A 17387-nucleotide genomic window follows, 5' to 3' on the forward strand; every position below is an offset into this window, starting at 1 on the left:
TTCTTTGTTTTGCTTCCAATGAGTTAAACTCTTTTCTTCTTACTTTTTTAAGTGCTCTTGAGCAATAGTCCTCCAGGCAAAGCTTTTCTTTGGCTGCTCTTCCACTTGGTTTCAGTCCAATACTTGTACCTGACCATTTTCAGAGGATTGTATTTATTAGTGTATGTATAATGTGTATGTAAATTCACCCCCTCCCCTGGCCATTTATTAACCACTTATTACTGACCTATGAATCACTCAGCCATAAAAAAAAACTTGCATGGTGACCCAGAGCTTCTACACATAAGATATAACTTGATAAAGAACCAATTTTGAATTGGATGATTACCGGCAGCTTGTGGTAAGAACATACTTTGTTCCCATTTCTTTAGTGGAATCTAATGAAAAATGACACTGTTTGACAAGCATAAAGTAATAGTTTTGTACCAACAAGGTGATTCCCTGAAAACCTGACATATCTGAGCATGGTGTGCAGTCTGTCCTTCAACATGTGAGAAAACTGGACAAGAAGTCTTTAAAAAAAAAAAGAAAAGAAGGAACAACAGATAAACAGTAAAGACCTGAAAGATGCATCTGGCCCTTCATTTGATCCACACTGAAGTTGAAATGGTTTTACTGGAAGCGGCTGAAGTAAACCCAAGAACTGGACTGAAGATCAACTGCAACTTAGGGAATGATGAATCCAAATTAGAAAATTTTGGTCATCAAAATAAACTAATCTATGGAGGAGGTCAGGAGAGAGTGAGTGTAAAACCTATTAGAGCAGGCTTGGCCGGCTCCAGGCTTCGAGGGCTGGTGTCCTGCAGGTTTTAGAGCTCACCCTAGTTCTGCACACCTGAATCAAATGATTAGTTAATTACCAGGCTTCTGGAGAACTTCAAGAAATGTTGAGGAGGTAATTTAGCCATTTAAATCAGCTGTAATGGATCAAGGACATGTCTCAAACCTGCAGGACACTGGCCCTTGAGGCCTGGTTTGGACACCACTGTATTAGAGGCAACAGCTTCATTTTTTTCAGCACGACAATGATCGCAAACCCACTGCCAATGCAGTAAAAGCATAACTGGATAGAAAACACACAGTGGAACTCTATCATTCATGGATTGGCCTCCCCAGGGCTCAACATCATTGAAGCAATGTGGGATTAAAACGCCAGATGGGTCAAGATTTTTGCACGGCACACTGTAAGAGCACTTAAAAAAAAACATTAAGAAAAAGATGAGGTAAAAAATCTGCTTGGTTGTAGAGATTTCAAAAAGTAAAAAGAAATTCACACACGTATATTCAAACACAGGTGGTTTCTGGAAGATTCACCTTTTCCACTTCAAATGTGACGCACAATGTTATGAAATCTTCCGAATATGACAGCTTAACAACTAGTCTGTCTTGTTCAGCAGTCGTCTGGTATGAGTCAAAGGAGGAAAAGGGAAACTAAGACGTCCAGTCTTGCACATGAAAACACTGTAGTATTCCTCGTCTCTATTTTAGGTTTTACGGAAACTTCTGAAAGTGAAGATGGTGATTGGTCATCCTGTGACGAAAAGACGTCCCGGGTATCTTTTCCTCTGCAATCAATAGCTGTGGATTATGCAATTCAGTTAGTTACCACACACAGAAACCACAATGAGTTTGTGGATAGATACAAAATAAAACTATCAAAGAGTAAATGGTTTTAGAAATGTAGATTTTTATTCCTCCTAAATTTCAGCAAGGGCACGGAGGTGTTCATTAAAAACAAACTATTTAACATTAACAGAATATGCCATGCAATTGTCCACTTACCTCCGTTTCCTCACTTATTTTGAAAGTAAAAGGATGATCTTGGGACGTGTAGCAGTAGGCCATGCATGACAGGTGACAAAGCTTTTACTTTTATAATAACACAATAGTCTATTAATAAATAGGTTTGGATATAGGCTCGATTTAAAAACATGCAGTCGTCTGGTATGGAGGCAGACCCCGCCAGGTATTCAGTAGCCACATGTCTTCTAGAGGGTGAACAGCAGGCTGATACAGCTCTCACCCACACAGCGGTTAATACCAGGAGCTATTAGTCATTTCAGTATCCCTCAACTTTGAGCGCTCATGTGTTTTAATTCCAAATTGCAAATGTGATGTTTAGCTCTTGATCTCGCACGTTCACTTTCCTTCCATGCTGACTTTCACTGGCACTTTGACTACACATCAATGTGTGACCCCTGTCAGACAGGCAAGAGGAAGTGTGGCGCTATATATCACCGATGTGCCTGCTCCACACACAATCTGTGGCTTCAGGTGCCGTATCCTGTTCCTGTGCACTGCAAGTTTCACACAAAGCTGACACTTCAGTTTGATGTGTAAGGAGCAGACACAGCCACCCAACCGAAAGATGCATATTGCAACTTAACATTGATGCCTGTGAACTCAACCTGCAAGGAAAAAAGAAGTGTTCCTCCAGTGTGTAGTCTGCATGCGTGATATAGATCAAGACGCTATCTGACCTGTGATCAGCGTCCGGACTTGACAAGTGTGTTTGTGAGAGAGTGGGAGCTGCTCCATGGCTGCAGCCCAAGAGTATCCTGTCAACAGGAACTCCAGGATTTGATATGCAGCCGCTTCTTGCCACAGGAGGAAACTGATTTGTTTGTAGTGTGTGTGTGTGTGTGACGTGGTCTCTTTACAGGTTCCAGAAATTAATCTACAGCCCCAACTTCAGAAAAAGACTCATCACGATTCTTTGTGGGAGCATGAGAAGATTAATTGTGAAAAAATCACTCAAAACTATTAAGGACTACAAAAACATGACCAAATTACTTTTCAAGGTACAGTAATTTAAATAAAATTGTTTTGTTTTCGTCCTCCCTCAGTTTTAAAAGGTATGTGTTCGTTTTACTTGTCACGCTGCTTGCTCTTGGAGTCCAGTGGAAATCTGGAAACACCGGTTAACCAGTTTAGTCTGGTGAGTAAAGCCTTGCGTAGACTGCAAAAGCAGGTTAGGTGTGTTTTCTATGAAGGTTTCCTTGTCAACTCGTAAAAACTCTAAAATTGCAAAACCCTCTTTTTCATCATTACACGTGAGCATTAATGAACCTGTAACAGGAAACAACAATGAGGTTTGCAAAGTATTTATTTTCCTGTGTGAAAATCCAGCTGATGATGATCAAACGGTGATCAATAGCTCGAAAGAATCATGAATTACTTTTATGAGTTGACCTATCTCTTAAATGGGATATCTGTCAGAGGATGAAAGTGCTGTTTTGTAGAGAGGCGAGTTTAAAGAGTTGGTAGTGTTGAAATGTTGCTCTCTCTCTCTCTCTTCCCTTCCACAGGGCGCAACTTACAATCAAGGAGGAGCCGAGAGTCCTGCGGGTTTTTTTCTTGGAACCTGCTAGTCAAATATAAAGCGCTTCCTCCCATCCACCAGGAAAGACTGAACCATAACTCAGAAGAGGAGCCGCTGCCTGAGCACATCTGTGCTTTCTCCCAAATCCGTAGCGATCCAGTGAGTGAGTCAAGCAGCCGTGGAGTTTTAATTGTACTATTATTCTCATTATTATTATCATCACTTAAGCATGTCTGTGTAGTTTCTCGGTCGCTTAATTAGCCGACAGTGAGAACACAACTTCTCTGAGAGACGCGCATCGCAAGTTTGCAGAGGAGAGCGCGCAGATGGCTGCTCTCATCAGCGCGTACTCGTCGTGGCCGGAGTCCTTCGAGTGTCCTCCGGGAGACGGAGACGGAGCCGACGGGCATGGTCCTCACAGGAATGCCGGGGAAAAGGCGCCGGAGCCGCGGATCAGACGACCCATGAACGCGTTCATGGTTTGGGCCAAAGATGAGCGCAAACGGCTGGCGATTCAAAATCCTGACCTGCACAATGCCGAGCTCAGCAAAATGTTGGGTGAGGAAAAAAGTTATTTAAAGTTACGAGTTTTGTTATTATTATTATTGTCATCATCATCATCATCATTATAATTATTATTTTTAAGCTACTTATTACACACTTCACTTCTACTTACTTTTCCTCTCTTAGGCCTCGGTTGTAGTAAAACACGTTTTAATACACGTATCCGGCAGTGCCAAATGAGCTGCTTTATTTAAAATGACATAAAAAAAAAACGTGTTAAAACTTTTTTAAAATTTAATTGGAATAAATTGCCCATTGTCTTTCTTAAAGTAAATGAAACTGCGCCGCAGTTAGAGCTGCCTTCAAAAGCGCATCGCCAGAATCCGCGTGTATTTAGTTTAGTTTAGTTTGCAGTAAATTCGTTAAGAGGCAGAAGACAGAAGCGGAGAAAAATTAGCGTTTTATTCTGCTTCTTAACAGCTTCTTAGATTATTGGTAAAGGTTAAACTTTAAATCTGGCACTTGCGGAAATCGGAAATAATCTGTGAGGCCCACATGTGTCTATTTTTGTATTTATCTTTAAAAACTGACGTTCGGCTTGAAAGCGGACATTTAATGCGTGTTGGTAAGTTTCTTAAATGTAATTCAGAGCTACAAAAGACGCAGAAAGTTGCGGTGAAATTAAACACTGATTTTATTTCTTGTTTATGATCACAAACCTGAGACGTTAATTTAGACTGCGATTTCTAAACAATGAGGTTTAATTTTTCCGTAGCCTGCCAACGTTTCTAATTGCCTTATTTTCAGAACTGGATATTTTGCTTGTGAATTAAAAGAAATGTGATTCTGTAACTTAAAAATAATTTTTTTGCAGTTATTTATAAATTGTTTGTAAGTTAAAAGATGCTGATTTATTTTATAATAATAAAGACTGCTAAACTAGTGCATATATATTGCATTTTATAACTTGTTGAACCATATTCAGATTGAGATTTTTTTTCTTCTTCCTCTGCATTCAGGCAAGTCATGGAAGGCCCTCACTCCCCCTCAGAAGAGGCCCTATGTTGAGGAAGCAGAGAGGCTTCGGGTGCAGCACATGCAGGACTACCCCAACTACAAGTACCGGCCTCGCCGGAAGAAACAGCTGAAACGCATCTGCAAGCGAGTCGACCCCGGGTTCCTCCTGAGCGGGCTGGCTCCTGACCACAGCACCCTGCCAGATCAACGAGCCTTCTGCCACCCCCTCGACAAAGACGAGGGCAGCCCTAATGGAGCCGTCACCAGCTTTTCCAGCTCCAGCCCTGCTCTGCCCAGCGTCAGAAGCTTCAGAGACCCGGCTGGCTCCAACAGCAGCTTCGACACCTACCCTTACGGCCTGCCCACCCCTCCTGAGATGTCCCCGTTAGATGCGGTGGACCACGAGCAAATACCCCCCTCTTATTACTCAACATCTAGTAGCTCCTCTGTTTCCTGTTCTTCCTCAGTCTCCTGTCCAGACGAGCACCACCAGAATCAGACACACATGGGCAGCCCGCCCCCTTACCACTCTGATTACACTCACGCCCAGATTCACTGTGGGGGCTCACACTTAGGTCACATCTCTCACATGTCCCAAACTGGTGGTGGCAGTGGACTGATCCCTGGCCCACCCCTGTCTTTTTACAGCTCCCCACCTTTCCCCCAGATTCACCACGGGGTCCACCAGGGCCACCTGGGTCAGCTGTCCCCCCCACCAGAGACACAAGGTCACCTGGAGACTCTAGACCAGCTGAGCCAAGCTGAGCTTCTCGGTGAAGTGGACCGCAATGAGTTTGACCAGTACCTGAACTCTACCGCGAGCGGCTTCCACCCGGAGCAGGGCAGCGGCATGACCGTTACAGGACACATCCAGGTGGCATCTGCCGCCACCACTTCTGCCACTACGTGTCCCAGCAGCTCCACAGAAACCAGCCTCATTTCCGTGCTAGCAGACGCGACGGCGGCCTACTACAACAACTATGGCATCTCGTAAGCGTGGTCACAACTCCTATTGAATGCGTGACTGATCAAAGACACTACAAAGGTTGAAGAAATTTAGGACGATGTTGCACTTGGGTGCTGATAAAAGGGAAACCCTTAGCATCTAAGGGCAAATGAATCCAACCATGATTAAAAACTGAACTGATTACAGAGCAATATGATTGTCTGGAGCCAGGGAAAGAACAAAGAGCAATTGGAGGACTGTGAAGAGAAGGAGATGGACACCTCAGGGATGCAGACACAAAACACTTACAGTATGCCACCTCCAGTTGTCATGAAATCTCTAAACCAGTAAAACAGTCGGAAAAAAAAGAAAGACAAAAGACTTGTTTGTCCACTTGTAAATGTCACCAGTTACTGTTGCCAGCGAGTCATGTACAGATGCTATTTAGAAGCTAATTTAAGTCCTTTGATGTTTTGCATAAATGCTAACTGTAATGCTCTTATCAGCGCTTTCCATTCGAATGTTTGTATCATGTTCCTGCTCTCATTAGTTTGGGAGTCTTACCTCAGTAGTTGTAATTGAATGAGGTTTTAGTTTGGACATTTCTTATGCAATTTAACAAAGTGATGTATATGATGATGACAGAAAGGCGTTTATACTTCTTCTCAAGTACTTAATAATATATAATCGACCTCTACAATGAAAAATAATAATGCTAACTGTAACTGTATGCTGATTTAGGTTTGTGAAAGACAATAATTTAAAAATAAAGGTCAATTTTTATATTAAGGCATTTGCTGCTTGGATAATGAGCCTGCAGATTTTTAAAAGGCACAATTTTGAGCATCTCTTATAAACAGGAGATTCATATCTGACCTGGGGAAGGTAAGTTCAGGCAGTGCTAGTTAAGTCCTAATAAATACATTTAGATTTCTAAATAAAATAAAAACTGAGGATAGCAGGAGTCCTGCTAGTCTCCATGAACAAATCGGGGAGGCGGGGGGAGAAAGATCACATCCATCTTTGAATTGAGTGTCACACCGTGTATTCTTCTATTTCAGGCTCTGTCTAGCTGTGAGAGGCCCATTCTACACACCCACTCCCCTGCTGGCTTTTTCCACCCTACATCATCTTTCTCCATCCGTCTCCTCTCGCTTTCATTTCATCCCGGTTCAGAGGATTAGTGTAAAACAGGCACATTCGTCGGCGCCCGCCTCCATCTCAACCATCCTTTGTTTTCCTATAGTCTTATTCTGGGTGCCATTCTTCGGCACGCTGGACCCCCCCCCCTTCTACACCCACCCCCTCACCCCACGTTATATCTTGCTGATGCAGACCTTTCGTAATCTGTGGAAAAAATAAGTTAAAAAAATTACTGTTTTACCTCCCCCCCACCTCCAAACTCTCCATTCCTCCCCTTCTCAACCTCTCTGTTCTCTTGAATTTTTCTTTTTTCGATAAAAGGAATTCAGGGGGCTTTTGACAAATCCTGGAGTCTGGCTGGTCTTCCTGCATTTTTTGGGAATGGTTGAGTCGTGCTTCTTGTAAAGAGGATGTGGCGGAGGAGCGGTGTTTCCTGACTGATAAGGGAAAAGCCTCTCTCCGTCAGGATGTTTGGGCCTGGCTGGGCCCTGCATTAAAGAGTCAGAGTGAGGGAAGGGAACCCGCTGTTCAGCAGCGGGAGGAAACGGTGCCGTGTTGATTAGCATCTTACTTACCCGTCTTTACTTATCCACTATTTTTCGGGGAAAGTCTCTGTCAACCTGGCCTATTGTACCTTGACCACAAATATAAAGACACATCACACAAACATACACAATAATGAGCTTAAAGCAGGCTTGTTATCCTGAAACAACAGTTGTAGTGAGCACACACACTAACTCTGACCCCTATAGTTACCCACAGTCAACCACAATTGTGTATTTTCTGACACAGCTCATGGCAGATGTGATAAAACGCGCCAGAATGACAACATTCATCATATACTCGTCTTTGCAGCCAGCTGGTATTGGTGTTCATTTCTCTGAGGTTACATCATTACCCTCTGTAGCTGCAGGGTTTAAAACTCTGTGGAGGGTCAATATGCACGCAACCATATTCTGATTGTCGGACGGGTGGTGCCCCAGGCATTTAAGGTGAGAAGGGAATCGCTGATGGGGCATCAGCCTCACAAGTGTCAAGGTCAGCTCAGGGTGCTAGTGCAGACTCCCTTGGTAAAGATGACCAGCAATGTCTCAACAATCAAATCCACCACCTCAGGGTAGGACGCCGTGACAAGGACAAAAATGCAAGCATCAACCGAGTATCATCTGACATAAATTACAGAACAAAGCAGAAGTTTGTTCAGAATGAAGGAGGCTGTTTTTTTTCAGTGGTAGTAGATTTCAGCAACAGCTAAAGGGCCTAATAATATACACACATAAATATACATGAAGTAGTTTTCCTAAATTACAGACACAGTCCTGGCTTTTTATTATTATACAATACATTTTTCTAATTAATATTTTTTTCTCAATAGTTTATTTAGCTGTTATCATTTAAAACAGGAATGTCAAACTCATTTTACATTGTAGGTCATGTACAGTCAACTTTGATCTTAAGTGAGCCAGAGCAGTAAAACTCCTGTTTCTGTCAGTGCAGAGAAGTTTAACTAAACGTTTAATCATTGAGGTATTTTAATTCAAGAAAAAGAACAACAATTTCAAGAAAAACATCTGTCTTTTTCCACATGATAAAGAAGTGCTGCTTTGGGCTTAACTTGTAAGAAATACATGTGTAAAATTACTCTCCAGCAGTTATAAAACAAAAACTGTTTTTTATTTGACAGAATGTGCCCTTTTTGGGGGTTTTTTTCCTTGTGAACCCACTGCATAAATAATACATTTCTATAGTAAATGGTGAAAAAAACATGAACTCCCCATCATTTAATTGATTATCTGTTACTTTCACTTTGGAGTAGGACGAGTGGAAATAAAAGAGGTATCAAAGCAGACACAGATAAAGTCTAAAATATATTCCCTCCTTCAAAATTTCCAGAACTGTCCAGTGGACCAGTTTGGTGTCTTCGGTGGGCCAATTCTGGGCCCCAGGCCTTATGTTTGACACCCCTAATTTATAGGTTCAGCTTATTTGAATTTTCATAAATTGAGAGATACATAGCTTCCATTTATGAAAGTGGTTTAAACCAACAAGTTCAAACTCCACACATATGCAAATAACCGTGCTAAAATTACATTCCAAGCCATGCTGTTTTTGACTAACGCATGCAGCCAGGTAATAAATAGCAATTTTTTTTAATCTCAAACTCATCTCCACTGCCAAACTATTGCACACCAATTGGTTTGAATTTTGCATTGATAATGAAGTGATTGGCATGCCAGCGTCACTCCTGTGAAATGCCCACAGGAGCTACATAATTTGGATTGTTTGCTGAGATTTGTGGATTCTGCGATTTTAAGGCTCTGGGAAGTTACGGGAAACACTCAGTTTGTCATCTTCAATTTTTGTCCTTGCTCGAAGTTGACTCATCAGCACTCTAAACCTTTAGTCAGAGCCATCTGCTGAAATCCAAAGACGGCCATTGCTGTTTTCCCAACTGCAATAAATCATCAAGAACGGAAAGACAAAATGACGTGTCAACCAGCGGTGGTGAACCATGTAAATTTTAGATTTAATGCACACATGCGCAGTTAAGTTTTTTCTCTTACAGCTGATTTCTCCACCCCGGCTGAGTTTAATAATACCTTTAATTTGGTTAATTTTATTTTTGACACATGTGCAGGATCACAAATTTACAATTTCAATGATTTTAAGGATACAGACTGAACAAACAAAAAAGGCTCCTCTTGTTTTTTCTCTCTGATTGCTGGCTGGCTCAGCTCCAGTCTCAGGTCAAGCCCATGGAATGAGTCTGTCAGGTAGTCTGTTATGTTTCCTATTTCCTCCTCTGCCGTCATGTCACTTCCCTAGGCAAACAAACAACTCACTGGTCCAATGCAACACTAACTGTCAAGGTAACAGAGAAAAGCTTGGTGTGGGTGGACGGAGCCCAGAGCTTTCGCAGCTGTGTAAAGTATTATCCATCTGCTGGGACCGAGGTGATCAGTGATCACTTTGGATATTGTGTCCTCTGGAGGAACTGAGGAGGCTGTCTGTCTGGTTGGACTAAAGTCTATTGTGTAGCTAGAGAGGGAGCGTCCAGTATCGTCATATTTGGATGATGAACATTTGCGCTATATGACGTTGTTAGCATTAACTATAGGCCAAGAGGATGTGGCTGATTTGTTTTACGTGACTAAGGCATACCATGGAGACTAAGACGCTGTTTAAACCTACGTCCTGTGTAAAAATATAGTGCAAAAATATAGTGCATTTGAATTATCTAGCTGCTCCTGCTGAATGCTGTGTGATCACAAGTGACCTCTCCTTAAAATAGATTTCGCTTTTGCTGCTCAATGGAGCAAACTTATTGTTCCGAGCAATTCTGATGGAATTTTCCCGCAAAGCTTTGCGAGCACACAAAACAGCAAACCCATTACAACGTCGTCGTCATCGTCAGCGGTAAATGCACTGAACTTTCCACCAAATTAAACTACTCTATGTGACGGATAAAGACACATTTACATCAGCAAACGCTAAATGTTGTTGGAGTGCATTTCCAGTTGGAGTGTGTTACAGCAGCATTATAACCTGTTTACAATTTGTACTTGGCCCCGGATCTGGCCAAAGGAGGAAAAAGAAGGGAAAACACACACACACACACACAAACAAACACACACACACATCTCACAGCAAGGGATTATGGGTGCAGCTATTCTTCATCTCATTGTGGCTCAACAACAGGCAGAGTGTGGGGTGGCAGGCAGGCGTGTACGTCGCCGGACGAAGAATGGACCAGACTCGTCGAGGGACAGGTGCCATGTGGCAGAGGATGTGCGGGGACACAGATGGGGACCCCTGGAAAACTTGGGGGACTGAACGAGCAGCCAAGGGCCTCCCACCCGTACCTGTGCTGTGAATGCTGCAGCTGAACGGGATCCGGCACCTGTTCTAAGCAGATACAGACGACCAGCAAAAGCACAGAGGGAGGCCAGCACATGGCTGCCAACCCGGGGAAGGAGAAGGCTAGATTTCCATTTACCCATAAGCACGGCCTGATTACCAAATCAGCACAGGCGGTAAAGCTTGCGCGCTACTGCAGAATGTACAAAAAAGGGACTGAAAAATCGTTTTTTTCTCCTCTGTGCATTTCAGTAAACTTTTATGAGCGCTTTCAAAATGTTTATTTAATATCTCAAAGCAGAAACAGCACAGAGAAATAAAAAGGTATGAAAACTTATGTATACTACTACAGATGGATTTTTTTTTTTCCTAACATGAGGTTTGCAAAAATGCAGAGCGTGTCCTATTTTTGCAGCCTGGCCTGCATTGGTGCCTCTCTCTCTACTAGCATGGCTTGCACTGGTCTATAGCACGTATGCTGCAGCGCTATCTGGCTTGTTTTTGACTGCTGCAGATTTTCCCTGGGGTGGTATAACTCTTCACCTAAATGTGGAGGAGGATGTTCCTATTGTGCTTCCTAATTGCAATGTGGTTGTTCCATTTAAGAGATAGAACATACGGTACTTATCTGTTGTGTGTGTGAACTGAAACCGTGTGTGGGAATAAACGGGGCGACGTTACCTGTGCTGATCCATGTTTTCATTGTGCTAGTTACAATATGGATTGCAATGCTTAATTTTTTGACAGCTATTCTTAATTGATACTCGTGATATCCAGGTAAATGGCTAATTTCTAATTTGGAAACCCTAGAAATTGGTTGCATATATTTTTATGGTTCTGTTTTCCCTTTATACACAGTTATGTAAAAAAAAAATATATATACAATAATATAAAGGGCTGTCCAAACATAGGAACATAGCTCTTTTTAAGTGAAAGGGCAGCATGCCTTTGAGCTTAAATCATGCCCCATCTTTTCCATTTTAGGAGGCCCACATACTCCATTTGTAGCTTTGGTTGTGTTCTCTTGCGCTAACAGAGTTTACTCAGCATGCATCCTGAAAAGCAGACGCAGTAATGATTTAGATGAGTGATGTTATAAGTTCAGCAGTGTGAGAGAGCCCCTTTTAACAGCTACTGGAGAGGCTAGACAAAGCAAACCAGCAGGCTGTCTGATGACAGCTAGTGAGACACGAGGACAGCCATTAAGGTTTGATGTTTCAGCACTTATCATTCATAAGATGCATGCAGTTACATTATAGCAGTGGTTACAATGTAACAATCAAAAAATTTAAAGGCATTTTGCGCTGTTTTAATGATGAATGTGTGCAAAAAAAGAAAATATAGTAAAAAAAAAAAAGAAGTAAAATATGGTATCTGGTGAGGGTCTTGTAATTATTCTGTTAAGTCTGGGCTTATTTTCCAACAAAAGGAAGACACCACAAAATATTAAAAATAAAAGCCATGTTTAAAACTACCAGGATAATCCTATAAAGAAGTTCCACTATCGCCATCAGACTTCCCAGATTCCCACACTGGATTAGGATATAAGTACTCAACAGTATAAATCACTGTCAATGCACTACCACAAAAAAGAGTTCTTACTCTTTAAAATTAATCAAGAAACTTGTGTATTTCATGTGTCTAAAGCTCTATCAAGCACATACATTTTGCATTCAAGAGAAATAGTTTGCAACCCTGCAGCACAACCTATGGACTTGATGATTCTGGATTAAATGGATTAAAATTTTCAGTAGCAAAAAAACCCCCCAAAACTGGTCAGTTGCATCTATAATATTCTTTACTATCATCGAAATCATAAAATGTGCCAAATCTACATCTCTGGAATCATATTTAAAGTCTCCTTCGCCCAAGGCCTGGAAAGCTTTGTCTCGCGTGGCTGATCAATGATGCAAGTTCCTGTACACAGGAACAACAAGCATCGCTGTATCGCTGCTTATTCAGAGATGAAGTACGTCATTTCTGACACACAGCATTTCCCGTGCCTTGATGTGTGCTGTTTACGCTCAAAATTTCTGGGTAAGACTGCTTGTGACTGACCTTGGCAGAGGGTAAGTCTGGCATAATTTCCATCCTCGCTCCCATTCCTCTGACTTTACTCTATGGCTTTAATATTCGGGATGTTGTTGATGTCTGAGCTTGAAGGAATCCCTTCCTGCTGGATGCTCGGCCCTGTTTCCTTAAAGACTCAACATCAAAAATGACACACATGGAAATGAGTCACACAGTTGTCCCAGGAGTTCAGACACTTGAGCTAAAGTACCATGTTGACAGGTTCAAAACAGGATATGAGCTGGATGGGTCTATGTTTATTACAGATGGCAGAATACTTAAAGAGCAGTGATAGCTGAAAGCTCTGATAAGCAAATTAAGCAGCTAGAGTCACGTACCCACTATGAGCTACAAGTGCCCACACAAAGGCTGGACTGGAAGTCACAAACCATTAAGGCTAATAGTCTTACAGTAACTTACACTATAGTTCAGTTTTTTGTTTTGTTTTTTCCAATGCAGAAGTAACTCTGTTACCGAGCTTGGCATGCAAACTGGCAGCAGGCTCCTTGGACACTTAAAATGTTTCTCAGTTCCTTAACAACACAGAAAAGCAACAAACGTTTGCAAATATTTATATCTAGTTTTTGCAGAATCACAGCTCTTTCATGCACATTGCACACACTTTAATATCACACCATTTACACTCAGAAGGGGCAGAATTCCCAAAGGGTTAGGAGCTTTGATAAAAAGGACTAAATAATTGTAGCCCATGGCAATCTTAAATAAATTAATTTACAAATTAGTTGGACCATAGTTTTGCAGACAAAAATAACGAGAGTGCACAAATTACGGTGAGTAACAGCTAAATGGATGAGGCGGCTATTAATAACGGTTACCTTTTCTGCCCAGCTACTGTCATGTCATTGCATTATATTCATCCAACACAGCCAGCGAATACAAAACTCAGTTCATTTTTCCCCTCTACCAATTTAGTGGCTCTTCAGTTTTAATGCTAATTGTTTGCATTGCAGCGAGTTGGACCACAGCACACTCCCCCTTGTGAAAAATAAATTGCCCTTCTTTTGAAACAAATAGCAACCTTCTATCTGCTTAGCTTCTGTCCTTCCCATTGAGGAAATCCAAATAAAAAACGACCTACCTGCTAATTTACAGAGACGTTTAGGCGTCCAATCGAAGTGTAGTTTTGTCGGCGTCAGCCTCTAGCGGACATGTGAGGTACTGCAGGCTTAAGCCATTTGCTCATCCCAGCACTACGAAGCCCCGGCTACGTGTGTTTATGTCTATCCTGTGGGTTATGCTGCAGTTTATATTCGTTTATGGTAGATTATATTCCCTTGTTCGGGAGAACAACGGGTTTGTGTTTAGGTTTGCTTACACAAGAACAGCGTTATTTTAGAGGAGACGTCAGTTTCCTGTGGCTGCGTCTGCCCTAATCATCTTATAAAGCAAGAGAGGTAAATCATCAACGCTCCCGCCATTGTTAGATTCATATTACGCGTTTTGTGTTAACATTCAAACATTTATAACTGAAAGTTGTGGCATTAGGCAGTATGCTTTTATGATTCATATGAGACTGCGAGTGTACAGCACGTAGTTGTCAGGATGGCCGAGCGGTCTAAGGCGCTGCGTTCAGGTCGCAGTCTCCCCTGGAGGCGTGGGTTCGAATCCCACTTCTGACATCATTCCTTTTTTCGCAAACTTCGTGCCCTACAATGTTAAAAACAAGGTAGGGTATTTTCTCCTCCCAGTCTCTGTGGTCTGAGTTTTTCACACTAACCTTTTAGCACAGTGTAACATGGTTTTTCATCACAGTATAGCTTTAAATTAGAAAAGCTGAACAACCATATTTGTAACTATTCTCAAAACAGTGTTATGGGGGCTCATCTCGGACGGGGATGAGTCTGCCTACAGGAGGGAGGTTGAACGTCTGGTGTCCTGGTGCAGCCACAACAACCTGGTGCTGAATGCCCAGAAGACAGTGGAGATTATTGTGGACTTCAGGAAGCACACAGCCCCACTCCCCCCCATCATCCTGACTGACACCCCCATCACCTCTGTGGACTCATTCCGCTTCCTGGGTACCACATTCACCCAGGACCTGAAGTGGGAGCCCACCATCACCTCCGTCATCAAGAAAGCCCAGCAGAGGATGTACTTCCTGAGGCAGCTGAAGAAATTCAACCTGCCAACACGGACGATGATGCAGTTCTACACTGCAATCATCGAGTCCATCCTCACCTCCTCCATCACCGTGTGGTACGCTGGAGCCACTATCAGGGACAAACAGAGACTGCAGCGTGTTGTGCGCTCTGCTGAGAAGGTGATTGGCTGCAGACTCCCATCTCTGCAGGACCTGTACACCTCCAGGACACTGCGGCGTGCAGCCCGGATCTCAGCTGACCCTTCTCACCCTGGACACAGTCTGTTTGACCTGCTCCCCTCAGGCAGGAGGCTCCGGTCCATTCACACCAGAACCTCTCGCCATAAGAACAGTTTCTTCCCCTCTGCTGTTGGACACATGAACAATAACCATATGACTGTCCCCGCCACTAACACATGACCCTACGCTGTGTCACTGCATCATTCCATGTTTGGCACTGATCACCACCTGCACTCATGTATATATCTTTCTACGTAGCACTCATAATTCTTATTCTCATGTATATATCTCATGTATATCCCATGCACATATCTTTCTACATAGCACTTTTAATTCTTATTCTTACTTTTATTTTATTTTTTTTCATGTCTATTTAAGTGCTATTTATGACACTATGTTTGCACTGAAGCACCGCAGCAATTTCCTAATGTTGTAAACCTCAACATCTGGCAATAAACCCCATTCTGATTCTGATTCTGATGTATTTTTTTTTTAAAAAACAGTCAAAGTTTAGATTAGGAAAGTAGTGGGGATTACATTTCCTGTGTATGGAATCCAACATTCAATAGAAGGCAGGCTCAACGTGCTAAACCTGTTATTTATGCTTGTATCTGGGTTCATATGCGGTAATACAGCATATTTAATAGTGAAGTGAGTTTTCACACAACCTTTGGTACAAATTTTAAATCCTGGGTTTAAGATGAGGATCCAGGGTTTAAGGGAAGGCCCTTCGTGGACCGAGGGTTTTTAAAATTGTTACTCAACAGGCTGTGCAATCGCACATTAATGCCACAATGGGGTTGTTTTAGAAGTAACTCGGTATAGGAACAGGTATGGCTTTCTATGAATCTTACTGAAGGATTCCTCCTCTTAAAATTCAATTAATATTTAAATAGATTGTCTATTCCTTTGTGAGATTTTTGCTGACTTACTTTTTCTTGTAAGTTTGTAATTCCAGATATCAAAGTGTGTATATTGCTATAAATGTAATAGCACACAAAGGAGGGTTATCATTGGCTTTAACTTTTTCTTTCATGAATCCAAAAGCTATTAGAACCACTGATTGATTTGTAGCATATGGTCATTTGGCTCAACAATTTATGGTTAATAAAGGAGCAGGTCTTGTACCCTTAAGACAAAGTAGTAGATATTCAGTTTATCCTAAAAGGCTAAATAGCTTAGCAAATAAAAAGATAGGGCCACAGCTTGGTTTAATCATGCAAAAAGAAGAAGGTGTTTGAGTACTTTTAGCTGTCACTAATAGGATTCATTCCTAACAGGCTGACTGCTCTAAAAATAGTGACTTTTCCCCCCTTTTTGCTCCAAATAGAAATGTTATGTGAGGACATTTGCTGCACATGTATCCCAACACAGTGACACAAACATATAAGCACGCTTATACACCACTTCAGTGTTTCACTGCACAATACAGCACATGTAAATACAATGAACTACATATTAAACATTTCATGTAAAAGCAAATCCATCATCATTATTGTTTTATACCCTTAGGACTTAGGACTTAGGACTTAGGCAAATGAATATTTTGCTTATCTTAACATTTACACCTGGAGAGAGCTCGTAGGGTTAATGTGCAAGGTCAGGTCAGGTGACTTAAACAGGGATTTAGGGCGATTTAGGGCGTCTTCCAGTACTTTCACAGGTTGAAGGCAGAGGTTGTTGGGCAGCTTTTATATTAGCATGTGGAAAGATTTTCCATTTGTGTTTTTAAGTTAAGATAGTATAGACATGCAAACTGGTTGGTTGGTTTGCCTTAGAAACACCATTCTAAATCTAGTAGTATTTAAGTTGCCAGCATTTGTGGTTGCTGTATGGATTGTTGGCTTTTCCACTCTATAAGCCAGAAGAATCAGTGAATCCAAAATGAATCCAGTTTCTTGACAGTGTGACCATGTGTGACCACTGATGTACCTTTTAAGTGAGAGTGTTTATCCCATCTTATAGGCAACCTTTGATTTAAACGTCTAAGCCTCACCCTTTAACTGGAGCCATGTATCGGTGCTTCACCTTCCTCTACGTATGCTTCATTAAGACTGTGACTTAATATAGCAGGAGTCCTGGTGCACAGCAGGTTGCACACTAATTAGGCCTGACATTTTAACTGCAGCCAGGAGGGGGGGAGTGCTAAGCCTGAGCATCACTGCACACGTGCAAGCTTGAAGGAT

General features: G+C 42.0%; 1 protein-coding gene and 1 non-coding gene across 2 annotated transcripts; both read left to right on the plus strand.

The window, feature by feature from the left end:
- Positions 1-3407: 3407 nt before the first annotated feature.
- On the plus strand, positions 3408-6568 carry sox7 (SRY-box transcription factor 7). Its single transcript, XM_086264274.1, has 2 exons — positions 3408-3880; positions 4846-6568. Exons 1-2 carry the CDS (start codon positions 3649-3651, stop codon positions 5835-5837), a joined length of 1224 nt encoding a protein of 407 aa, XP_086120400.1. The 5' UTR covers positions 3408-3648; the 3' UTR covers positions 5838-6568.
- Positions 6569-14417: 7849 nt separating this feature from the next.
- trnal-cag (transfer RNA leucine (anticodon CAG)) lies at positions 14418-14500 on the plus strand. The gene has a single exon. It is a non-coding gene; the product is annotated as a tRNA-Leu (tRNA).
- Positions 14501-17387: the final 2887 nt, after the last annotated feature.

The sequence above is a fragment of the Aulonocara sp. 'chitande type north' Nkhata Bay genome, linkage group LG15, assembly GCF_057382095.1.
Source record: "Aulonocara sp. 'chitande type north' Nkhata Bay isolate Kocher_YH1m ecotype deep benthic linkage group LG15, A_spYH_male_GT1.1, whole genome shotgun sequence".
Classification (NCBI taxonomy): domain Eukaryota; kingdom Metazoa; phylum Chordata; class Actinopteri; order Cichliformes; family Cichlidae; genus Aulonocara; species Aulonocara sp. 'chitande type north' Nkhata Bay.

Excerpts from the sequence above, each read along its gene's own strand:
- sox7 (XM_086264274.1), top strand. The coding sequence starts at position 3,649 with ATGGCTGCTCTCATCAGCGCGTACTCGTCGTGGCCGGAGTCCTTCGAG. Across the intron at positions 3,881-4,845 it reads CGAGCTCAGCAAAATGTTGG|GCAAGTCATGGAAGGCCCTC; the intron begins GTGAGGAAAAAA and ends CTCTGCATTCAG.